Consider the following 27736-nt stretch of genomic DNA (forward strand, 5'->3'; position numbering starts at 1 on the left):
CAGCTAGTACTAAATATATTTTCAGCATAGACAATAAAATGTTTACCTGATTAACCTATATATACATAACACAACTCATCGTACCTATTACGTATATAAGTAAACATAATATGAAATAATTAATCACAGTTAAATTGTGAGCGATATTAATTAATTGTAACAAGATATTGGAGTACGGTAAAGTGAGCGCCGACCGTATTATTGTTACAGATTAAACTCTGGCCTGGCTGTGTCTCTAACATAGCTAAAATCATGACTACTTTAAAATGCATTTTAAGCCATCTTTAAATAAACCAGTGGTGCCCCGGTAGTCGAAATTCGACTATAATTAATTGAAATTATAAGTTTGAACGTTATTATTGGTTCTATTGCGAAAGACTATTTATACTTCTTTAATCACAGATTTCGCCAAAACTATGTACACGATAGACATATTATTGTAATATTAAAGACAAACAATATTAATTTATTCTCATTTTGACCACAGACTTATATAATAACAGATGTTTGACAATAAACAAAGAGTTTAAATATATGTGTTGTGTCAAATATATGGTAGTGTGTGTAATGTTTTTTATTTTATTGATTTAATGTATTTTTTATGCATAATTTAAAAAATTATCTTCTTCTGTATATAACTAACCTTTATAATAATCTAGTCAGAAAAGCTGAAAACCTTGACATATTTGGCGATTCCCTTCCAATATTCAGGAACAAAATTATAAAAAGTTGTTGTTGAACCTTGATTAAAATAAACACATATATACTTATATATGTAGGTTCGTTTCTTTTATCCGATAGAATTGAATTTTCGCGGAGTTATATTTGATATCTTAAGGAAAATTTTCGAATCGTTTTGAAATGTAGCCAGTATTCAAGAATCAATCATCAATCAATCAAATCAATTGAAAAGGATCTTACCGATGTCCGATATAATGATGATTAAAACTGGAGCGAAAAGAAGACCGGGTCGTAATAAGATAAATACATATACGATTAAGAACGGCCGTAAGCCCTCTGGGTTAAGAACACCCAGTCAGTAAGTATCTACAGTCTGCATCATTGCGCCACTTTAAGAAGGCGGCACGACATGAGAACCCTCTTATATATTGGCCGCTGGAAATTACATACCCGATCCTGTAGACCGAATGGTAAACAGTCGACGTCGCCCTAAACACGTCATTACGGATCCTCCCGATCCATTAACGGTGCTTTTAGGTACCACAAGCACCGGTCACCGTCCTCGTCGAACCCGTCGCTTGCGACGAAGGGCTCGACGAGCGAATTAACCCACAGACACGGCTTACTGAGTTTCTCGCCGGATCTTCTCAGTGGGTCGTATTTCCGATCCGGTGATAGATTCTGCGAAGCACTGCTCTTGCTAGGGCTAGTGTTAGTTACACTTTGGTTTGAGCCCCGTGAGCTCAGCTACACGTTACGGCAAAGCTGATATAGCCTCTCAAGCCTCTCAATTTGGATACTGAATGACTATGGACACTGTGTCTACTCAAATCATGGAAATACCAATATACTCTGACGTTAGACACAGAGACAAAACCACACATCTTACAAATACTTTTATGCTAGAACACATCAATCCATTTGAAATATATTGCGATACAACTGATCGATTAGGGCCTGCCTTTGAATCCAAAACTGTTATTTTAAATTAACGCAGTCTAAAACCCTGTAATACTGAACTTCCTACACAACACACCTTCAACACCGAATAAAGAAAACTAAAGCCGTATATTAACCAAGACGAATGTTCCATCTTAAGTCAACATTTCATTAAACTCCAATAATCCTCGGAAGCGCGTCTGATTTATTGTCAATGTCTGCACCGTTGGGAGCGAGGCGTGAAGATTAAAGGTTCTCAACACCCACGGGAGTCGGCAGTACGTTAAAAATCTTTTAGGTTTATGTCGGTCTTCAAATTGAACCGTCAGTACTGAGCTGCGACGCTCCTGACATCGGTCTCGTGAAGTTGTCACTATTGTATTTTACCTAAAAAAATAGCGGACAAACAAACACCGCTAAGCACAAAGGTTCTTATCAACCATTAATATTTTTTATTATTTTTTATTGCTTAGTTGTGTAGACGAGTCCACCTGGAGTTAAGGGGTTACTGGAGCCCATAGACATCTACTACTTCTAAGCAGTCTTTAGTTTTTTGATAGATGGGTATCAAGATTAAAGCCACACAGTGTGAAATGCAATTGCAGGCAGACTTAAGACTAAAGGCGGAGTCTTGTTATTCAATGACACCGAGTTATTTTTGAGTTATAATACGAATGTAGCACAGGCTAACACACGGGGCATAACTAGTCTTCAACACGTGCTCGTCGACGAACGCACGCTTTATTTATTACGCAGGGTATTACGACCAGTTGCAGCTCATCAATTGGAAAGCATCTATATATTAATACGTGAAGCAAAAACTTTGTATCCCTTTTTACGAAAATTGCGCGGACGGAGGAGTATGAAATTTTCCACACTTATAGAGAATATAGAGAAGAAGTGCACAATGCGAATATTTTTTAAAAATAATGTATAAAAGATACATTAAATCAATAAAGAAAACATTACACACACTACATACCATGTATTTGACGCACACACGCATGCATACTATTTATTGTCAAACTTTTGCTCTTGACGTCTGTGGGCAAATTGAGAATAGATTAAATATTGTTTGTCTTTATTGATATTTTTTTACATTATATGTAAAAATAGTGATTATAGTATGTGTACAAACTTACAATTCTAATTAGTTATAGTCGAATTTCGACTACTGCGAGACCTCTAGTAATACTAAATCGCTATTAATTCATAAAGACCTCTTCCACCTGTTCGTTGTGATTATATCGCTCAAGGTAAACACACGTAAACTTAACACACTTACACACTTAAAATGAAAAGCTTAATTTAAAATGCTTAATATAACTATTTACATCAATATTCAATGTTCGTTGCTGATAATATATACTGTAACTATACTGAGACCTTAGAACTTATATCTCAGGGTGGGTGGCGCATTTACGTTGTAGATGTCTATGGGCTCCAGTAACCGCTTAACACCAGGTGGGCTGTGAGCTCATCGACCCATCTAAGCAATAAAAAAAAACTTTAGACTATTAATACAAGGCCCGGCGAGTGGCCAATGTATTCTCGTGCAAACCTCTCAGAATCGTACGGATCCTCCATAGACACAACCCACTGAGTTTCTCGCCGGATCTTCTCAGTGGGTCGCGATTTCGATCCGGTGGCAGATTCTGCGAAGCACTGCTCTTGCTAGGGTTCGTATTAGCAAATTCTCTCAGGTTGAGTCCGTGAGCTCATCTACGCGTCCGGACGTAGCTGACGTAGTCTCTTAGGCTACCAGCGAAAAGGTAACGGAAAAAAACGTACGGATCTATGAATCGAACTTTAAAACTACATTAAACTATAATTTTATAATTATATTAAATTAATTATATTAAACTATAATTTGAGAGTATCTCTACTGCTCCGTCGAGATAACGCCGAAAAGCTCAAAAATAATGACGACCCACTATTTTAATACGCTTTTATTAGCTTCAGACGTATGTATGTTTGTAATGGAATCTTTGAACATGATTTTGACCCCCTTCAAAACGTCGGAATAACTCGAAATTTGATATACTTATTAAGAACCGATGACAATTTAACATTAAAAAGAAATTGATAAAAAAAATGAAAAAACTGAAATTAAACTAAAAAATAAATAATAATTTTAAAAAAATTAACAAAATACGCTTTTATGGAAAATCCAACTAAAAAATAGAAAATAAATTTCAATAACTTTGAATTAATTTATGTGCATTGTATCAGTAGTTATAAATACTTTATGAACAAATATGAGTAGAAGGGTTATTTTGATAATCCCGGCAAAGCACCCTACGCTTTTTTTACAATAAAATCATTTTTTCTTACACTATTTTTAATTCAAATTTATTAAAATTTATTTTCAATTTTTTAGTTGGATTTTCCATAAAAGCGTATTTCGTTGGTTTTTTTAAGCTATTATTTATTTAAAACAGTAATGGAGTAGCTTTCGGAAATACATATAAAGATATATATCGTCCATAGTGCTTATTTTTCAAACAATTACTATTAATTATTTTAAGAAACAACAGAACATGCTATAACTTGCTCTACTTGACTCTATAGTACGTACAACGTATTCACAGAACACATTAAAGTCTTTTTAATCGTAACATCTATTTCAGTGGAGCTTCCAAAGCTAGCGATATAACTTTAACTTCATCACTTCGATGGCCCACAATTATCTTCGCCTTAACATAAATAGCTATACGATGTTAAGGATCAATGCTTAACAAAATTTATCTCTTGCTTTTTTTTTAAACCTATGCTGATAGCCTTGAGAGGCTATTTCAGCTTCGCCCTAACGTTTGTAGGTGAACTCTCGGGGCTCAAACCGGAGTGTTGCTAACACTGACCCTAGCAAGAGCAGTGCTTCGCAGAATCTACCACCGGATCGAAAACGCGACCCACTGAGAAGATCCGGCGAGAAACTCAGTGGGCTGTGTCTATAGATATGTTATTGCTTATTGTTTGGCTGGTGGTGGCATCAAATACGATTTCGAATTCCAAAAACTAAACCCACAGGACAGGTAAAGTATGATTTCAGTTTATATAAATCGATGACGTAACTGAATTGATATCAAAGCACGCCGACGGAGGGCAGCACATTGTATGATCTCTGCCACTCCGCTCTGAGAAGCGCGCACATGTCGTTACACTCATATCGTATGACTACCGACTCTTAGGGCTGCCATAGCCTCGGAATATTTTTAATAATAATAAACAGATCAGTGTGATAAAAGTGTTAATTAATATCATGTTGGAAAGCCTTGGGCGCGGCTTGAGAGCGGAATCGTGAAATTCCGTAACGAAAAAAAACCTACCACCCCCCTCACTACGCCTACTATGTAGCTCGCATTCAACACATTCACACGTTGCGCTTGTGTAGTGTTTAAAGTAAGAAGTCTAAACACCGATTTATATACTATCAAAATATGTTATATAATTTCGTGGGTAACACAACGATAGCGTGATTCAGCTTTTGCGTCAAGCGCCATCTATCGAGGACAAACGGAATTGTACAATAGAAAATTATATCACATTACAATGCGTTGGGCGTGCCATTTTCTATCGCTTAGTCGAATAATTTTATTACTACTCCTACTACTCATTCAGTGATTGGAGTGGCATTAAAAATAAACTAGCTAAACCGTTGATTCTGGGCGAATGACAGTTAGAACTAGCATCCAAAGGCGTGTCTCTATCACATGTAGCGCCCTCTAGTGAGTGCGCGGTCAAAATGGAATACTCACAATGTAGCAGATTCATTGAAAGTTAGCCCACTGAGTTTCTCGCCGGATCTTATTTTATTTTTGTTTTAATATTAAATTATTATTGTCGATTTATAATTGCATAAGTTGATAAAAAATGCTATGCAATAGCTTTACCGCGGCAGTCTCCGAGTGCCACACGTCTTTTTTTTATATTATTGTGAAAATACGTGAACCACCTTACAGCCTATATGATGTTCAGTGGTGACCCTATCCCATAACTATAATAATAATAACCAGGGACAAGTCAAACGTGGTCATCTGGCCTCAAGCTAGTATTCCCTGTAGTATGGGAATCAGAGACTTATATACATAATTATATATATTTATTTATACACACATATGTAGATACTAGGCTACTAGAACGGCTACGGCTACGGCTATGCAGAAAGTCTCGTTTGAAGAAAAAATGTCATAGCGCTCAGGAAACACCGTGGAGGGGAGTTCATTCCAAAACCAGACCTTGTACTATTAACTCTAATACTATTAATTCAAAACAATATCGATCAAATTAAATAAGTGACCACTTAAATAAATCCATCCAATCGATATTGCGACAATTATCTTTCAAGTTCATAAATACAATAAATTTTATTGCACAATTATATTATGATTACAAAAGATTATATACAATAAAAGAATGTCATTCTTACAAAATGTAAATGAGTAATATTTTTGTCTTCACTTTTATTTTTATTATATTAAACAGATTACGACATCATTATCAAAATATATTATTGCGACATCAACGTTTTATTTGTTATAAAGTTTAATGATTTAATGTATTTTTCTAATTATTTTGTGTTTTTGAGATGGTTGTTAATGAATAGGCCGACTGACCCATTAATACCACATATTCCACACATAATCTAAATAATAGTCACATGCTGTTTAATATCATCTAATCACTCAAAACGTGATGTGATGTGTGACTAATCTGTGTATCTTGTACTCTCTCTACAGTTCCATAGTGAGCTATTATTTCGGGGGAATTTTTCGCGGGAACGCGAGGAGTGAAGTTGTGTGATTTGTTTTATTTTGACTATTTAGTGTTTCTTCAGGTTTAAATGTGTAATAAGAGTGGTTTATTAACTGTTTAATATCTGTGAAAGTGCACAAATGTAGGAAAACGAAACAAAGCCGCTGGGCGTAACTTCTCGGGATCGTCCAAAAAGTCCACTGACAAAATCTCAGTAAATGACCACCATTTTACTGAGATTACATTTCATCCCATATCATCTAATCTTATTTCATTTAATTTCATCCCAGTTGATTAATGTCTCAAATTCATCTTCATTTCATCTTATTTCATTTCACTGCATATTATCATTTTTTATAAAAATAAGATTATATAAATTAAAATAAGACATGACTTAAAGGTCTTAGTAACCAGGTCATAAAATCCCTTAAAAAAAAAATTATTTCCGGTCGGAATGACGTCACGTATTTTTTAAATATTAGCGGCAACTTTCAAAAATAGAAAACCCAGTATAATAATAAACCTGTGGCTATTTTTTTTAAATTCCGGCTTGGATGTTGGATGTCCCTAGTTGTTTTTGTGAACTCAAGATTTTACGAAGTCAACAATGAGAGATAGTATGACCAGAGTGTTAGTGTTCAAGTAATCGGGGGCGTATTCCGGAAGTTATTGTCTCTATCAGAGAGAACGACTGGTTTAAGCATGTACATAGGACAGTAGTTCTAAGCAATAGTAATAAACAATACAACGCTAATGTACTTCGGCAACAGTTCTAAAAAAATGACAAATAGATAAATAAAGAGACAGAAAGAAGAAAGGGAAGTAATTGGTTTGTAGCAGCATTTTGAGAATGGCAGGGAGAACATTTAATTCTGATTAAAAGATATTGTTACTTTTAGCTTCTAGTACAAGACAGCCCTAAATAAACAGAATCGTCTGTCAACGAACGAGGACCACGTTCCGTTATAAGCAATAAACATTACATTAACATTGCCAGACTATAATAATCCGTATAAATTTTAATTCTAAAAATAATTTGGCAACCCTTAACGTGCCGCACAGCTGCGTTCGCCGATACCTTATTGGTATTTTCGTAGTGTTTATTTGAACGCTTGCAGCATAGGAAATAAAGTTCATAGTTGAATGGTTTTTATTTTGAGATTTGCAAATAAATCTTGATGTTGTATTGAAAGCGATTAAACGTTCTAAATGCTTTATTCAAATATACAGGGTGTCACAATAATTATGTCTAATGATAGAAAATTTTAAGTAAAAAATTTGTTCCCTTTTATTATTGTCGAAAGTACTGTACCCACCAAATTATAATTGTTTTTCATAGTCTTACCCGGCGCCATTAGCCAATACCTATCATCCCATTATTACCGTTCGATTAACTGTCCAGTTTACTCAACCAAGTTCCCATAAATCCCCGTTTATTTCCAGAATAGAGTGTATCTCTATAGCTCCGCTGGCGTCTGTCATAACCTTTCATATTCTTGAATGAAACATTACTCGGTAGCACTGGATAAGAATTAAGTAAGCAAAATAAGAAGGCTTAAGCAAAATTAAAATTATATTATAATCTGAATATACTTAAATGATATTTTTAGTAAGAAGTATTTGAACTTATTTCATCTCCCATCTCACAATGAATGTTTATTTTATTTTTGTACAGACAAAGGGATTCCATACATACATCATTGAAGCCCAAAAAGTACCAGGCAAAAAATTAAAATTGTCGCAACATTTTTACAGTAAATAATACTGGAAGGCGTTGAGCTCACACGGATCGTTACAATCGGTGATATGTGCCGCGAACCAATGAGTAGATTTGGAGGTTAGCGCCGTTGTTTCAAACACAATCATATTCAGCGGACCACCGACGCTTCCTAATTTAGCCACTATTAAGTACAAATGTACTTAAGACTTGTTCTATAAAAATCTAACATTATGATTTTTTTATTTTTTTTTATTGCTTAGATGGGTGGACGAGCTCACAGCCCACCTGGTGTTAAGTGGTTACGTGAGCTCATAGACATCCACGACGTAAATGCGCCACCCACCTTGAGATATAAGTTCTAAGGTCTCAAGTATAGTTACAACGGTTGCCCCACCCTTCAAACCGAAACGCATTACTGCTTCACGGCATAAATAGGCAGGGCGGTGGAACCCACCCGCGCGGATTCACAAGAGGTCCTACCACCAGTAACGTCCTACCACCAGTATGAAATGAAACAAAGAGCATTTTGTGTCAAACAAACAATAAATCTGTATATTGTGTTTGATCAAAAGTAAAACATTAATTAAAACAAACTAGATCCCAGCATCGCTCTTTAAAACCATTTCTAGGAACAACAAGTGAAATCAATTGACATTTGAAACTTTGAGATCCCGTCTCAAGATGCGCCGCGTGGGTCAAGAACTCAACAGCTGTTAATACGATCTATTACTGTACAATATCATGCCGGTACGAGAAATCTCAGTTGACAGCACTTTATAGCACATTTATTGCGCCACGAATAGAACTAGGAACTTATTCGATGCAAATCGAATAGAATATTGCACAACGTCATTCAGAATAGTCACAGAATATCTTAAACAATTTTCCTTCTTGTTTCTTATAGCAGTCAATGAGCAGACGAAAATTCACTGGCTATCTGTGGTTAAAGAATTACCGAAGCCCATAGATATAACATACCGCCCCACCTTTTTTTGGGCCGAGGCCCAAATCGCCTATACGGACCCCGTGCCTAGTGGGGACCCTATGTGGGTCTGGATGGTGCGCATATATTGGGAGCGGACCGCAGGCCCAAGGGATGGAACATTGCCACCCACCTTACCGGCATAAGACCGAACTGTGGTGCTGTATGGAACTGAACGTTGGGCGACGAAAGTAAAGCATGAAAGAGGAGTGATCGCGGCAGAGATGCAAATGTTGAGATTGATGTGCGGAGTGATAAGAATGGACACGATAAGGAATGAGTACCTATATCAGAGCAAGTGTGAAAGTAGCCCCGGTAATACACAAGCTAAAGAGCAGACGGTTAGCGTGGTATGGACATGTGATGCATAGACAGAAGATGCATGTGACTAGGAGATGTATGGAAATTGTAGTGCAAGGTAGAGGGGGGAGAGATCAACCAAAGAAGACATAGATGGAGTGTGTCAATGACGATATGAGAGACGAGTGAGTGTTGGGATGACGGCTGATAAAAGAGAATGGAAGAGAAAAAATTGCTGTGCCGACCCCACCTAGTGGGACAAGGTGGAGACAAAGAAGATAGATGGATGAACCAACTACTAACACTAGTATCGATAATATTCTATAGAAGCTGTCTTGTCATACAAACCTACGTCATGGAGTTATGTTCATAACTTCAGGTCTCTAGCTCATCGGGGAGACAGTTTATAACTTATTGCAAAATGTGCATTGAATAAAACAAAAATGTAACGAAACAGATAGATGAGACTATTAACCTATTGCCTTCGAAGGCAAACCAACTATGGTTCCAATTGATGATGAATAATCAGGATCGGTAAATCGCAGGCACACCCCAACCCTTTCCTACGACTGATGATCGTGTCAAATTACATTTGAAGAATTATTTGAAACAGCGCGACACAAAAAGAATATCTGAAAACGCACTGTGGAAGAACGATGTTTCTCAAAGTATTCTCCATGAAATATTCAGAACAATAAATAGATAGCATTAAAATCTCTCTGTAGATCAAGAGGTTCCAAACGATACGTAAGAGATTCGTTACATTTTATCGAACTTTATGTGACAGCACATCTAGATAGTACAAACAAAATAAACATTAAAAAAGCGGCAAAGGCAATTAACAAATGAAACGCCAATAACATAGTACCACACGCACGGACAAAAACAAAGCAAAGATTCCACGAAAGCTATAAACCGACCGAGTTGTAAATCAGAGTCAATCAGTCGAAGAGCAATGACGGGCCGTGCTCGTTATGTTGGCAGCATAACAATTAAGTTTATTGCTCGTTGACTCAGTTATGTTGGTACCACGCTGAAATAGTTTTCGTTCAGAATATTCTGTGTCTAAATGCATTCATATTTCATACATTCACAAAACACAAATTAATGTAAATAGTTATAAATGGAATATTAATCAAAAATGTTCATGACTTGTATTGTTCAAGAGAAACAAAAATGTTTACCATAAACTTGTTTTTTGTTTTCATACAGGTCACTGCAGGCTTAACACTTAAACTCTAAAAATAAGAGCTCATCTACTTTAATGATTTTTTGGGTATTTTTAATCCATCTCGAAAAAGGAGATAATTCACAATACGACTGCATTTTTTATTTCAGACTAATTCCTGGATTATTTTTTATTTAAAAGTCGTTACTTCTCATGCGGTCCCATTACATAAACTTTATAAAGATCTGACCAGTAGTTTTTTTGTCCGTAATAAAGATATCCTTAACAATGCACATTTAATTGACCTCCACTAGAAAGATCATATGTTTTTATTTTAAAATTTGTATTATCTGCTTGAGGCATTGATATCTGAATAAAAAATTTAATAACAATTATGTAATAACTCCTATCCTTAAATACCACATAATGATAAATCGAGTACAATTTGAAAAGTTGAAATGTTGGGAGAGATTCAACGTTCCAATTCCTATTAATAATAATAATCAGATCAGGTACACGTCGTTTAAGAATATGACATTTTTTATGTATGAAATTGGCGGATAATAGTTTTCGTTATATTTTTAATGAAGACGCGTCTAGGAGCTCTCAGTCCACCTGGTGTTGAGTGGTGATCGGAGTCCATAGCCGACGAGGATCCGCCACCCCCCTCGACAGCAAGGTTCGAAGTTTCACGTGCGAGCCTCTTCTTCATCAAATGCAGACGTTTAAATACCGTTTTACTCAAACATCTTAGTGCTGCTTCCAAATATCTAAAAACTTACGACCCACCCTCACTTCGCTTCAGAAACTGTAATTTATTATTAATTTCTCCAGTATTTAATGGATGTTATTATACATATAAACCTTCCTCTTCAATCACTCTATCGATTAAAAAAAACCGTATCAAAATCCGTTGCGTAGTCTTAAAGATTTAAGCATACATAGGGACAGACAGATATAGGGACAGAGAAAGCGACTTTGTTTTATACTATGTAGTGATGTAACGTACCTTTATAGGTTTTCTCGTCATCTCCACTCCAGTCCTTGGGCTTCACGGACAAGTTCAAAGGCTCCTCGCTCCTATAGCCGAACACTTTCCCGTCTAACTCACTCTCACTAGTCCTGACACTCCTCTGCAGGAGCTGCTCGTGTAACTTATTCTTGTGCACATTAAAACGTCTCTCGTCAGTCTGTATTTGAATGTTTTTCGCTGATTTAGTTTCGAAATTTCTTTTAACGTTAATCAATTGGCTAACGTGCTTCTCGGATTGGTCCTGCAAGCCTAATATATACTCGATGGTGTGCGGTGTGGGTTTCTTCGGTGGTTTCCCGTAGACGTGCGGATGCCAGGACGGTTCATGAGCTTCCTCCCTTTGAGTTTCCGTTACTTCATTATTGTTCGTTTTCTCTTGCGAGTCGCTGTCGTCTATGATTAGTTCCTCATCTCTGTCGTCTTCGATGTTGATTTTCTCTTCGATTTCCGGAGTCAGTCTTTCATTGCTCGGACAAAAGTCGTAGTCTAGTTTGCTCTCCGCCTGGTCTAAGTCAGGTGTAGTGTACGTGATTACAGTTTGCATTTCCTCTCGTTCTGTTTCGGAGGTCATGTGTTGTGCCTATCAGTTTCCCGCCGGTGTACACATGGTTCTCAACTAGCTGTTTGGTTCCGCCGTTTGGGGCATCGTGAACCTAAAACAAAGGGTTTGAAAATTAGCTAATCGAATAGTCCAATGTGTTACGATGGGTGTAGAAAAAAATATCCGTAAAATTCGCACTGAGCACTTTTTTGGAAGCTTTAATGTTCGTCGCCGATAAAATAGCGTGGTAACTAAAATTCGATTATCTAACTAAAGGCCTAATGTAAATATTTGTCAAAAACAGTTTGTGGACTGAAAAAACCATGAAAGTTAACTCCACCATCATAGGCATAAAGATGGAAACAATGAGAAACTTCTTTGATACAAATGTATTGACAAAATTTCAACATGTACTTCAAAACTAATAAATGAAAATTCATTTAAATGACAGAATGTTCAGTGAAATTTAACGTGAACAGGTGATTTTTAATCAAAAACTATTTCAGTATTGGAGTCAGGTATTCATGAATTCAGACGAAATGAAGAATTGATTTCGAAATTTTATTAATTTCACATAAAAGCTCATATTAAACACACGCGGTATAGGTATACACTTCGAATAGGTTTTCCAACTGATTTAAATGACTTCTACAACAGAACATGTCCGAGCCACACGTGTTCGTGTAACAGTAACGGTGCAATATATTTAACCGGTATCATTACTGAAAACAATTATGTATAATTCTTTATTTATTTATTGCATAGATGGGTGGACGAGCTCGCCTGGTGTTAAGTGGTTACCGGAGTCAATAGACATTTATAACGTAAATGCCATCACCCACCTTGAGATATAAGTTCTAAAGTCTCAGTATAGTTACAATGGCTGCCTCGCCCTTCAAACCGAAACGCATTACTGCTTCACGGCAGAAATAGGTGGGGTGTTGGTACCTGCCCATGCGGACTCACAAGATGGCAAACCACTAGTAAAATATATAGTAATATCACTCGTAGGACGCAGTTCCGACCCTACACGGGATCACCGTCCTGTCTACTTCTAAGGTACTAACAGTCGTCCTTTTTTATAAAGGAAGGATCAATGGTGGACCCAAGGCCTTTCTAGTTGCAACAGTATAGGTGGACGAGCAAAGGCTCAGCCAGGAAATAGTTCTCCGTTGAGAGTTGAGCAGTGGGACCCCAATACAACTGAAGATTTAACCTATCTTAAGGAAGGTGGCGATTTTATGCTGTTATATCTATGGACTATCGTAACTTCTTCCTATTCATACACTCTTGACAGAGTGGTCGTGGTCATGCATCAGTCGGATCCTGCGATACCGATGCGTGGCACACATGGCGTCGCAACATGTGGCACGATGTTTCGCAGAGTGAGAGCAAACATTTATGTTGGAGTGAGTCACAGATTTTATAAGGTCGGTCCATCGTGTTGGAGATCGTCCGCGAGATCTTTTGCCCTCGACTTTCCCTTCGTAACTGCCTTGTGGTATATCGATAAACATTTTTTTTTCGGGCAGGGGGCCGAACCTCTTACGAAATCCCCGCGCCTAGGGGGCGCGCGGGGTATGTGAAACTCAATGATCTGCAGGTGTTGAGAGCCGACTGCGGGCCCAAGGAATTTTAGGGCCCACCCACTAAACGACTCCCCTGCACTCTTACACCCGACGTCCGATCTCCGTCCGGGGTCAAAACCCGGTCAGAGTAGGGGGGTTCCCGTGGTCAACACTACAACCAGACACGCGGCGCCACCCATATCGATAAACATATCTTAACACAAGGCCAATAAAGATGGCTTTTTGAAAAAAAAAAAAAAACTATTTTCGTTCTATATTTGTAGTTTTTCTATTTTGTTTTTTACCTTTAGATTATAACTTTTAGAGCAGATATGTTGCTCTACAAAATGTTCGCATTTGATTTGAACTAACAACGGCTCGCAGCGACTACGCCCTCGGCATTGCAAACGACCAAGCGAGGGCGAACATCAGATACGCTGGTCTGTTGTCATAGGCAACAAAAATGTGTGTGAAATGTTCAACGGATTAAAGTTGAAATCGTGGATATGCGAATATGACTATACTATCAAAATCAGGACTTTTTTTATCGCATTTATAGGCAGAAAAGAAAAAAAAAAGTAGGAGACCCAGCGGCCGATTACCTAGCCGTTGGTGTGATCAAGTAACCGCCATAACTGGGCTGCCAGTCGCGACCGCCATTCGAGAAGCTGAGGACCGGACGAGGTGGAAACAGCTCACGAGACAAGCTACGGTCAAGTTTCAGGGAGACGACTTTCAGCAATGAAGAAAGCGACGAAGAAGAAAAAGTATACAGACAAGCGTACGGCCCACCTGATGGTAAGTGATTACCGTCGTTCATGTCAGCAATGCCAAGGGCAGAGCCAAGCCGCTGCCTACCGCACTTAAAGAAATTGTTCTAAGCAACTGCCAGCTAAAATCAATTGTCATTTACTCGTTTTTAATTAGTCGCGAAGAGGCTTCATGTTTCGTTGTGTTCAATGGTAGCACCCCTCGGCACGCACACACGGGAGCAGGATCAACTCTCATCGACGAACGATGATTGATTTTTATTGGTGCGCAAATTTTAAGGATGGCAATATTAAAGTTCATGATTTATGGCCATTTTGAATGATAACTTTTTTTTATTGCTCTTGTAAGCAGACGAGCATACCACACACCTGATTGTGAGTGGTTACTGTCGCCCATGGACTTCAGCAATACCAAGGGCAGAGCCAAACCGCTGCCTGACTAACTAATAGTTGTTAACTTTTATGTTGGATAATTAAATTCGTTTTATTTGGACAATCTATTAAAAACCAATAAAAAATCTTTAATGATTAACATTGGAATTTGCAGTAGAGCAAATAAATAAATAAAAATAATATTAAAGCACTTAATAAATAAAGCTACCTAAAAAAAATATGAACCCAAAATAACATTTAACATAAACAGCACTTTGAATCCTTTTAACGATTGTATACACAAGTACATTCGTGTATTTATGTATTATTAATAGTCAAACTGCGCATTCGCCATCCCTAACGACTCAATTGGAACAATGCACGGCGCGGCGGTCGGCAAACACATTATATCAAAAACGATACTTCCCACATACACACATCGTGCACGAACGAATAATGTAACAGACAAAACGTTATTGTTTCATTTATCATTTGTACATATTTCCGAATGATTTTTTTTGTGTATAGTTTTTTTACTGGAGCCCATAGACATCTACAACGTAAATGCGCCACCCACCTTGAGATATAGCTTCTAAGATCTCAGTATAGTTACAACGGCTGCCCCACCCTTCAAACCAAAACGCATTACTACTTCACGGCAGAAATAGGCAGGGCGGTGGTACCTACCTGCGCGGACTCGCACATTTCTGCGATCGGTCTAGATAAGTTGACGATCTAAGCTTTCGGCGTGTGTTTTCATTAAAGACTTTCGCTTTCAAAACTCCAGGACGACGCGGCGGCATCCAACTCTGAATACAGTGTGTTTAGTGCGAGTTTTTTAAAGTTCTCGTTAGCGTAAAAGTTAACTCAAATCTGTATGGATTTGGAACAGCGCCCCTAGCAAACGTAGGCAAACGTTCCAACTCCATATAAACTTGAGTTAACTTTTACGCTATCGAGAACGTTTAAAAACTCGCCCTAAGCACAGTGAACTGTTTTGTCATTATCTATTTGTATAAAAACTATTTGATAACTATTTTAGTTAATTTAATGCCCAATATCAATTTTGCTGGATGGCGGTTAATATCAGTGACATTAACAGATATAATTAGATGGATGAGTACACTGCAAAGTGAACGCTACTGTAAATCTTAAAAGATGATAATACCTTTTAATTGCTTTACAATAACCAGGACGCGTGATTCTATTCCAGCAAACACCCATACCCGATCCTGTAGACCGAATGGTAAATAGTCGGCGCCGCACAAAACACGTCATTACGGATCCTCCCGATCCATTAACGGTGCTTTTAGGTACCACAAGCACCGATCACAGTCTTCGCCGAACCCGTCACTTGCGACGAAGGGCTCGCCGAGCGAATTAACCCATAAACACAGCCCACTGAATTTCTCGCCGGATCTTCTCAGTGGGTCGCGTTTCCAGTCCAGTGGTAGATTCTGTGAAGCACTGCTCTTGTTAGGTCAGTGTTAGCAACACTTCCGGTTTGAGCCCCGTGAGCTCACCTACATGTTAGGGCGAAGCTGAAATAGCCTCTCAAGGCTATCAGCATAGGTAAAAAAAAAGCAAACAGGTAGTAAGTATATAGTAACAAATCGCAAGAGCCCATCGCACTCTAACCTACCAGGTTATAAAGGGGTGAGTTAGATAAGAAATAGTCGGCATTTTAATACGGATGAATTGGAAATAGTAGGTAACAGCTATGAATAAATAAGTACTTACTGTTTGTACGTAGGCAATTAATTTTTGTATAGAATAATAAATTCAAAGTCCATATTGTTGTGATCAAAGGTCATTGAACTATTGCGTTGACACAATAAAAAAAAAACTAAATTCAGAACAATGTGTAATTTAAAAGGCATACGAATTTCGCCTTTAAGCCTAAAACCTCTAAGACTCAAACATTTACTTTTGACATTTCGAGCATTTTTCATTATTGACGTAAGTATAAGCTTAGTAAGCGCAAGTACTTAATTTTAGTTGCATACGTAAATGAAGTTTTGATCACTTCGTTGACGTCAGAAAATAGAACGATGGAAAATATTCGGTATTCAATTACAAATGTTTTTATTTAGGTACTAGTGGTCCCCGCAGTAGTCGATATTCGACTATAGTTAATTGAAATTAAAAGTTTAAACATTATTATGGTTCTATTGTCAAACACTATTATACTTCTATAATAATACAGATATTAATATATTCTATATAATACAGATTTCGCCAAAACTACACTATTGACAAATAATATTATAGACAAAAAATATTAATCTATTCTCAAATTGACCACAGATTTTAAACAATAACAAAAGTTTCACAATTGACAATACAAAAAGAGTATATTTATACGTATGTGTTGTGTCAAATACATGGTAGTGTGTGTAATGTTTTATTTATTGATTTAATGTATTTTTAGTGCATAATTTTAAAAAAATATTAGTATTCTGCACTTCTTCTCTATATTCTCTATAAGTGTGGGAAATTTCATACTCCTCCGTTCGCCCAATTTTCGTAAAAAGGGGTACAAAGTTTTTGCTTCACGTATTAATATATAGATTGCAGAGATCGGTGGTTGAACCTAGGCAGGGATGGGTGAAGCGATATTTTCGGTCTTACCATCAACGACTTATCGCAATTTAAATGGCTTATCTATTATTTTTATTTTAGGAACAAATCGGTGGAATACGATAATCGCGACGATTTGCCAGTCTTCATGGCTTAAAGGATAAGACGCCCGGGTATACACGTACTGAGTGATGCGATCATGCCTGAGTTCCAATTCCGCTGCATGTACCAATTTTTCTATTGAAATACGTTATTAACTCATGTCACGATTGACTTCCACGATGAAGGTATACGAAATTAAACGTTAAAAAGGGTCTCTCCGTACTAAATATACAATTGAGACATCTCAAGTCTCAAGGTAGGTGGAGGCAGTCATAATGTGATGTCTATGGAAAGCGATAATCAGTTAAAACCAGATTAGCCGTTGACTAATCAAACAAAAATTTAAAAAAATAACTCAAGCCATTACTCTTTTATAAATCAACTAGCCGTACCCATCCGCTTCGCTAGGCATTTAAAATTAACATTATTATTTCTCACCCCCACAAAGATTCTCATCTTTAACGCCCCCGCAACTGGTGTAGGGAGTCCAACACTCATATAAATATTAGCCTATCCATTAAGCACATGTATTTCTACATGGAGACCAAGTTTTAAGTCAATCGGATGCATGGTTCAGTACTTATAACGGAACATCCGTAAAAACCACTGTAGATTTATATATTAGTATAGATGAATACCATTTTGTTTGACGAAAGGGCTACTCATTCTACACCAGTAAATATTGTTAGTGGTTATAAGACGGAACAAGACCAAAGAAAATTCTAAGTGAGTTTATCAACAAACTAGACAAACAGGGAAATATTCATAATAAAAATGTCGAACACTTTCTTGCAGGGAAAACTTTAGGCAGCTGTCATCAGAAACGTTTTAAAAAAAATAGACGGGACACTCATAAATCAATTTATGATTAAATCAAAGCAGCGGACTTCAAAAAAACACCATTCAGGAAATGTAAAGTTATTAACACATCAAGAAAACTAAAAAAGTAGATTGTCAAACGGCCATCTTTGATTCGCGACAACTAGGCGTTTCCGATACGAAAATTATTTTATAACAAAATTATTTTTTTCCATTCGTCTGTTTGCGCACGACTTTATGGTAATCGCGTAGAGTGCATTTTCGATTGGTTAATCTGTAAGCGTTCGGTTCAGGATGTCGGCCTGATGAGATCAAAGAAGCCCACACACGATGTGTCCACTTCCTCAGCGCAGCACGACTTGTCAATGTGGACGGTTCACGTTGTAATCTGTGCTTTTTAATTCACTATATGATGTCCTTTCCAAAAAATGTCCATTTTATTATTTACTAACGGATATTACACGAATTTTATATTTCAAAATCATCCTCCTGTTTCCTTCTCCTCCTCGTATTTCTGCCGTGAAGCAATAATGCGTTTCGGCTTGAAGGGTGCGGTAGCCGTTGTAACTATACAGAGATCCCATAACTTATATCTCAAGGTGGGTGACGTATTTACGTTGTAAACGTCTATGGGCTACAGTAACCACTTAACACTAGGTGAGCTGTGAGTTCGTCCACACATCTAAGCAATAAGAATAAAATAAAAAAACCAACATGATACCGATTCAATTTTTTGAAAATCTCTTGGCCTGAAACGATCACCAACAAAGATCATCAGTAGACACCAATGGAGAAGGAGATCCTTACGCGAAAGTGGCATTTGATTGGTCACATATTAAGAAAGCCTGATACCCGCCTATCCAAGAGATCACTGACCTGGAAAGTGTTTGGCAATAAAAAGAGAGGCCGTCCCAGGACAACTTGGCGTCGCTCAATAGAACAGGAGCTGGGCGTCTTGGGTATGACGTGGGAGCAGTTAATACAGACTGCCCAAAACAGATGTAAATGGAAGGATTTAATTCGAGCCCTACACCCCAGCAGAGGGCAATAGGAAAGAAAGAAGAAGTACTTACTAATAATAACAACTAATAATTTGGAACAAATCATGCGCGGCTATCTGGCCCCAATTTAGGATTCCCTGTGTAATTAATACCAGAAACTGACATACCTACATACTTATTTACATACATCTAAATATTTACATACTTATAATATATAGATAGGTTAGGTTAGGTATAGATAATAAATACCCAGACAAAGAGCAAACAAACCTGTTCATCACACACTAACCCGACGTGAGAATTGAACCCACGACCCTCAGCGCTACAGTCGGGGCTTACTATTACTGGTGGTAGCACCTCTTGTGAGTCCGCGCGGGTAGGTACAATCACCCTGCCTATTTCTGCCGTGAAGCAGTAATGCGTTTCGGTTTGAAGGGTAGGGCAGCCGTTGTAACTATACTTGAGACCGTGGCGCATTTACGCTGTGGATGTCTATGGGCTCCAGTAACCACTTACACCAGGTGGGCTATGAGCTCGTCCACCCATCTAAGCAATAAATAAAAACCTGCACCACCGAGTCAGTCTTGTACGTATTGCCATGAGGTTTTAACATTTGGCATTTTTTAATTTCATGGGTGATTACTCACCATCAGGAGGATCTTAAGCTTTGTCGACATAGGAAACAACCAATAAAATTAATTAAAAATATTTCTTTAAATGCCGATATTCCGTTTAATACGACGAACAATCAGGTACACCGATCAAAATATATTTTCCCAGTGAATACTGTTAAACCACGCTTTTTTCGTTCGAGTTTCACGCAAACATTACTGTAATTACTTTCATTCTTGTATTTTCGTGTTGTAAACTTTTAATTAAAGTTTAAATTGATATTTTTTATCTACCGCTATGACAGGTGCCGAAGATAGCACGATTTTTCCACAAACTGCAAGATAATGTTTCAAATCAAATTAGGTACCGGGTACCTAGGTATATTATTTGTCGTTGGAGTGCATCATTATTCTTAATCACGTATTTTAATAAACTGGCAAAGACAAAACATTTCAATGATTGTTTTCCTACAGTTTGTCCATCAATTTTATTGTTTTTTAACCGACCTAAAAAAAAAGAACCTTCGAACTTTTTTCGAGGTGAATCGATTTTGACGATTTTTTTTATATTTTAATGTTTGTGGTTCTCATGTGGTCCCATTTAAGCATTTTCAAGATCTAACCGCTAGTTATTGAGTTATTCTTAATAATACTCATTTAATTGACTTAATTTTAATTAATTACATTGATGATATTCTAATTGAATACTGTTGAAATCCGTTTTATTTTTGGTGAGAATTTTGTATTTAATTACTTAGTAGTTCTAATTACGAACAAATTTTTTTGACGAGAATCTTTTTTTTCCACTTATGCAAGAAAAAAATGTCATAAACAAATATTCTAAATCTAGAATTTTCAATGATTATAGTCTAACACTGACCACTGATCAGTGAGCGAACATTATTTCATATCTAATTTCACACGCCGCTGTTTCTCCGTAGAGACTTCTCTGCGTGTGTGTCGTCGAGGTTACTACATTAGTTAATTAATTAATAGCCGCGATCACTGAGAAACCCTAAGAGACACTATTCTTTCAATATCTTATTGTTTCACTGGAGAATTCTCGCCCAATCGGGATTTAAAAAAACATTCTAGACGGGCAGTTGAACTCACGGCCCGTAATGCCCCACGGCATTACGAGAAGCATACAGTGGATCTCTCTGATCCATAAGCTCTGAGAATACGCAGGATGTTGGTACGTAGTCATGGAGGCTTATTAAAAGAAATTGTACCAATGGACTGCATCTCATTTTTTATTAAAAAAAGATATATTGCTTTACCGTGTTCGTATTCATAGTATGAACTCGAACGTGGAATAATTACTGTAATATCCACAGTGTCTTATTTTATTGGTGATAAGGCGAATTGTGAAGGGAAACTGTGAAACGAACCTCCGATTTGAAGGGTTGAATAGACCCTATACAGCGGTGTTTCCCAACGTATGGCCCACGCCCCACAAGGGGGCAATTTGATAATTAAGAAGGGCAATCGCACTGAATTAATATAGAAAATCTGTATTAAAATTATTTAGAATTTGAATTTCAGCTTTTTATGATATGTGTTGAAATATTACTTACTGTCTTTTGATAACAATTACATAGTGACTTTTTCCTAAAACCCATCATTATGTTTCTTAAGTGAACAATAAAATTTTTAATGTGTAATTATGTATGAGGGACAAAAAAATTTAGAAATGTTACAGTGGGTCATGGCACAAAAAAGGTTGGGAAACACTGTTATACAGTATAATTAAGTTTTTTTTTATTGCTTAGATGAGTGGACTAGCTCACAGCCCACATGGTGTTAAGTGGTTACTGGAGCCCATAGACATCTACGACGTAAATGCGCCACCCACCTTGAGATATAAGTTCTAAGGTCTCAGTATAGTTACAACGGCTACCCCACCCTTCAAACCGAAACGCGTTACTGCTTCATGGCAGAAATAGGCGGGGTGGTGGTACCTACCCGTGAGGACTCACAAGAGGTCCTACCACCAGTAAAAAAGATTTCGATTTCAAGTCTCAAGGTGGATGACGGCATTCACTGTTGTCTACGGTCTCCACCACTAACGAATTGTCTGCTAATCTAAAAGGTTACATTACCGATAGACGTAAACATATTTTGAAGTTTAATCCTAATTATTTACTGCGATAAGGTGAAACGAAAAAGAAAGCGAACGGATATATTTAAAGGCAATCGTAAGCTTTGGAATCGGATTTACTGGCACCTTAAACTTGTCACTTGTTTTGTAATGAAACGCAAAGTAATCTCGACTGTGCAATGGCAAATTAACCCAGTCGCTTAATATCAGGTGGGCTGTGAGCTCGTCCACCCAACTAAGCAATAAAAAAAAGTCAAGAAATTGATAATACCCATCCAATTATTCATTGCCTATTTATAATTGAAAAAAAGGTGAAAAATCAACAAATAAAGACTATTTCAATAAAAAATAATCATATAAAGAGTAGTTCCCAACACAAAACACTTGGTCCGTCTGGTTTACTAAGCAATGTTGCAGCCCGGTCCAAGATATTTGGTATTTCCTATTCATACTTAGATATCTGTTTATGATTTTGGAGACGCGTAGCTTAATCAACCGTTACTGAACAGCGGTGATTCGTTTTTCAGGTCGTTATTGGATAGGCAATTTAGCCTTTTCTTCTATCACAATGCTTGCAACATTTCCTAAATAGCTATTAACAATGAAATTGAGTCGTCTATTATCAAAGGTGGCAATCTGTGCATTTGGACAAAAAAATGTTATTGATATGTCAATACAGATTGATTTGAATATAATCGTCTCCTTCAAAGAATACGGTTCAAAACCTGCATTAAATAAAGGTTAATACTTAACCTGTTATTTATCTAAGATGTCGTTTAGAAGAGTTTTGTGACTGCCAATGGAATACAAAGTCAATAATTCTTTTTTTCTGATTTACCAATAATTGTCCAAAAGTCACATTGCCGGCTTTGATAATAGTCGACTCAATTATTGTATCTTGGAATCTGTCTTTATCATTGGTTTTGATCAGCCTATATTCTTTGATATCAAAGTCCAATTTTTTTCCTACCTTAGCTGAGAGCCTTGAGAGTCTATTTCAGCGTAACCTTAACTAGTAGGTGAGCTCGCGGGGCTCAAACCTGACGACGTTGCTGACACTAGCCCTAGCAAGCGCCGTGCTTCGCAAAATCTACCACCGGATCGGAAACGCGACCCACTGAGAAGATCCGGCGAGAAACTCAGTGGACTGTCCATCAGCGACATCGACATTTAACACGCTAGTTTAACTCTCTGTGGTCTAAAATTGTTATGCTAAGTCTAGACACAAATACTTTAAAATTGTAGTTTAGTTAGAAAGCTGTAAGAGAATGTGATTAAAAAATATTGGATGATCACATATAAAGTAGGCAGCGGCTTGGCTCTGCTCCTGGCATTGCTGAAGTCCATGGGCGACGGTAACCACTTACCATCAGGTGGGCCGTACGCTCGTCTGTCCACAAAGGCAATAAAAAAAAAAAAAAAACTACCTTTGAATGTTGTTTTGTTTCATAACTAACACGTCTGCATATAGTTTTTTTTAAACTTAAATCAGCTATTGAAGCATCTCATATCACATAGATAGATCGGAATTTTCAAATGATCATGAATTCCTCAGTCGCCTGCGAAAAAGAGGGTGAGCTCATTTTTGCCCCGAAAAGTTTAGAGTACGAAGATTTCAATTTGATGTCGACCAGACTGATGTGTTTAAAGAAAAAAGAAATGTCTCGAATTTCCAGTTGAAAATATGTGCTTAATACTCTAGCTCCTAAATTCAAACAACTTCCAATAATTTCCACCTACTGGTTAGAAAATTAAATGTCAGATAACATCTGTTGCCTTTATCCAATACATTTATGTTTGAATTTAAATAATATAGAGATGTCTTTTATTAGAAATTGCAGCAACTAAAACACACAACAAATTCTATTTACTTAATTAAAGAAAATCATAACTTCTATAACATTCTCTTGCCTCTCATAGAATTACAGAGATGTATTTATTGTTCATAGTATGTATAGAACATTGTAAAATAATGTCAGACGAATAATGTAAACTAATAAATAAACAAAGACAAACATGTTTTTTTTTAAATAATGTTGTACCGGTATCTGTGGATTGTATTGAAAAAATGGTATTTTTATTTCGCGCTTAAGCGTAGTCAATTCAAATTCTACTTGTGTAAACAATATTGAAATTAAAAAAGCTGTTTGAAAAGTTCTACAACTAAATAGCTTCATTAATATATTTTATGTTACAGCTTTTAATTTACGGTACATACTGTAACATCAAAACATTGCAAAAACGATTATTTCACGTAAACAAACATCACTAAAAATGCAGTAGTCAATTTTTTTAATGCGCATTCACCAAAATTATATGTGTATAACTTTCAAAGATTAAACTCACCTGAAGAGAAAAATCCTTGCACAAAAACACAATTAAACACACAAATAAAACAATATTAACAGTTTATGGCGCGAAAAAACCGTTTACCACAGCTATGTTGCGTGGTGTTGCAAACGCGGACGGTGCGTGAATGTCGAAATCAAATGACAGCCAGCGGACTGTTAGCACACCGATACTCGCAGTTAGACTAACTCACATCCAAATCGCTTAATTTTATGAGTTGTTGCCTTCTCCACCCCCTCGTTCGGGACGCGTGCTTTAACTTTTGCATGGCGTACTTTGTTTTATTTGATTTAGTTTGCGTAAATCTTAAGGCATTCAAATTTTTTATCGAACAAAAGAATACGGGTAACATGGAAAATCATAACTCCTTAATTTACTTCATATATTATATGTCGCCATGTAAATAGTGCGTTAAATGACTTCCTATTTGACCCTCAGTGTAATTATAGACCATCGATATTATAATCCCTATAAAATTGAGATCTTATTATTTATCTTTAGTGACATTTTTTTTATTTTTCTGCCTTTTCATAGATTAATAAGTGATATGAGTGAAATGATTTGACTCCATACATACCATTTGTCTCCATACAGAGGAGGGCCGTTCGGATTGTCGATAATCCCATTCTCAGGGATCGCTTGGAACCTCTGAGTCTGCGGAGGGACTTCGGTTCCCTCTGTATTTTGTACCGTATGTTCCATGGGGAGTGCTCTGAGGAATTGTTCTAGATGATACCGGCATCTCGTTTTTACCATCGCACCGCCCACAACCGGAGTAGAGTTCATCCATACTACCTGGAGCCACTGCGGTCATCCACAGTACGTTTTCAGAGGTCTTTTTTGCCACGTACCATCCGGCTATGGAATGAGCTCCCATCCATGGTGTTTCCCGAGCGCTATGACATGTCCTTCTTCAAACGAGGCTTGTGGAAAGTATTAAGCGGTAGGCAGCGGCTTGGCTCTGCCCCTGGCATTGCTGAAGTCCATGGGCGACGGTAACCACTCACCATCAGATGGGCCGTATGCTCGTCTGCCTACAAGGGCTCACAGCCCACCTGGTGTTACGTGGTTACTGGAGCCCATAGACATCCACAACGTAAATGCGCCACCCACCTTGAGATATACGTTCTAAGGTCTCACGTATAGTTACAACGGCTGCCCCACCCTTCAAACCGAAACGCATTACTGCTTCACGGCAGAAATAGTCAGGGCAGTGGTACCCACCCGCGCGTACTCACAAGAGGTCCTACCACCAGTAATTACGCAAATTATAATTTTGCGGGTTTCAGTTTTATTACACGATGTTATTCCTTCACCGTGGAAGTCAATCGTGAACATTTGTTGAGTACGTATTACATTAGAAAAATTGGTACCCGCCTGAGATTCGAATATCGGTGCATCGCTCAACACGAATGCACCGGACGTCTTATCCGTTAGGCCACGACGACTTCAACCAGCGCAACAATATTCACAGTGAACCTAATTTGAATCGAGCGACTATTATATTACGATCATTTATTGTACTAACTACTGTCAAACAATCATTGTGATTTCATTCTTTTTTACGATTAAAAGGAAAAACTAAATAAATTACTGAAAAACCAAGTGAATTAATTTTAATTCTTTTAAACTTTTAAACCACGCATCCGATCAATTCACAATCGAACGACATTATTTAATTTGAACGATAACATTTTTATCTAACATTAATTAAACTTTTCAAATAAAACATGAATCAATAACGGACAATTAAGATTTGTATCAAATAAAGGCAACAAAACAATAAAATAAATATATACATATGCATTGAGTATTACATCCTAGAATATATCATAAAAATATTTTTCCAATCACCTTAGGGTATTAATTTCGTAAAAAAGTAATTAAAAATGATAAAAAATCAATTAAACCATTCTTCAGCGTAAACGATTACGTTTGATTAATGCAACCTAGATTTATCAAGCGACACAATATTGTATTATCACATTTACAGTTTAAAAAAGATCTAATTGATAAATTTAAAACGATTACGGACATAAATTATGCCATGCTGAAGATAAAAAGAAGTAAATAGTTGTTTTTCCTAGAGATACGATAAAAATATTGGTGCAAAGGTTGTCTTTTCATTTAAGCTCATTCAACCTTCATACAATAAAAACTAAAAAAAATATATCTGGAGGTCTATTTTGAGCCATAGCCTCTTGTAGTTGTTACAGCGATAACGTAACCACGCAATAGCGATAATCTCCGTACAAAATACGTACTGGCAGGAATCATAAGATGTTCCAGTAGATTAACTGCTGTCTGTTTTATGCACCTCCATTAACTGTTTGCAGGTAATTATTCCGCAGTCGATATATTAAAAACTTTGCTATTTACACAGCCATCTATCAAAAAAAGTTTCAGATTGCATTTAGTGAATCCTTATCTAGCTTTGAACACATCCATCACTGCCTACTCAGTTGATTTTCCACGTCACCAAATTCGTGATTAGTGGAACAGTGATAAACCCATTTAATAAAATATCAATTTCTACCTAATCCTAGAGAAAACAATTATTCGTTAAGACTTTTTTATTAAAATATTTTTTAAGATATTTTTTCTGGTCCTGATCGTCATTTAATTTTGGTAAATTCTAAGTCTACGACTACAAGGACGATTAATAAGATTATTAACTTTCAACCAGAGTGCTTGGTGACAACCAATTACCATTACCTTATAACATATACCATATACTATTGCAATGGATGTTGTCGGTTAGAAGAACATTTTTTAAGGTGTCTGTATCTATTTATTCGGAATTTTACATTATGCTTATAGTGAGTTTGTTGATAAATTTTAGATATTATTTTAAACATACTTACTTAGCTATACTTCCTTTGCACATTTGTTACTACTTTACACACCAGGTGGTTCTGAAAATTCATATAACATTTGAAATTATTCTTGGCTACAATTTATATCTTCGATTATATTGATTGTCGATCGCAATGTCAATAAATATGGCATGATAAACACTTATTAGGGCTTCACGAATTCATGCTATGACATATAATGAATGCTATGAAACATTTTAATTTTTTAATTGACTTTTTGATTTCATTGTAATGCAAAGTTTTGTAGGCATTCTAATGGTAGAAGTTTGCTATCAGCCTCCATCAGTCGCAAAGTAACCATGCGTGTGGGTTCGAATTTAATTTGGATTCGATATTATATGCCATCCACTTTGACTACTTTGACCTCATATTTGAAGTGTCCCTGATTATGGTCTCTATATGCACCCGTAGCTACATCCCAATAATATCGTTTTTACTATCGTATCGCCCCCCACCGGAGTATAGCTC

General features: G+C 36.9%; 1 protein-coding gene across 1 annotated transcript in view; it reads right to left on the minus strand.

Moving 5' to 3' along the window:
- LOC114250745 (uncharacterized) overlaps positions 1-24586 on the minus strand; it is an 82128-nt gene extending 57542 nt beyond the window's left edge. Inside the window, exons 1-2 of the mRNA XM_028184736.2 lie at positions 24390-24586; positions 11555-12231 (exon numbers count right to left, since the gene is read on the minus strand). Of these exons, the coding sequence (XP_028040537.2) occupies positions 11555-12149 (595 nt within the window). The 5' untranslated portion in view covers positions 12150-12231; positions 24390-24586. The remainder of the gene's footprint in view (positions 1-11554; positions 12232-24389) is intronic.
- Between the last annotated feature and the right edge of the window lie 3150 nt (positions 24587-27736).

This window comes from Bombyx mandarina, chromosome 07 (genome assembly GCF_030267445.1).
Source record: "Bombyx mandarina strain Sakado chromosome 07, ASM3026744v2".
NCBI lineage: Eukaryota > Metazoa > Arthropoda > Insecta > Lepidoptera > Bombycidae > Bombyx > Bombyx mandarina.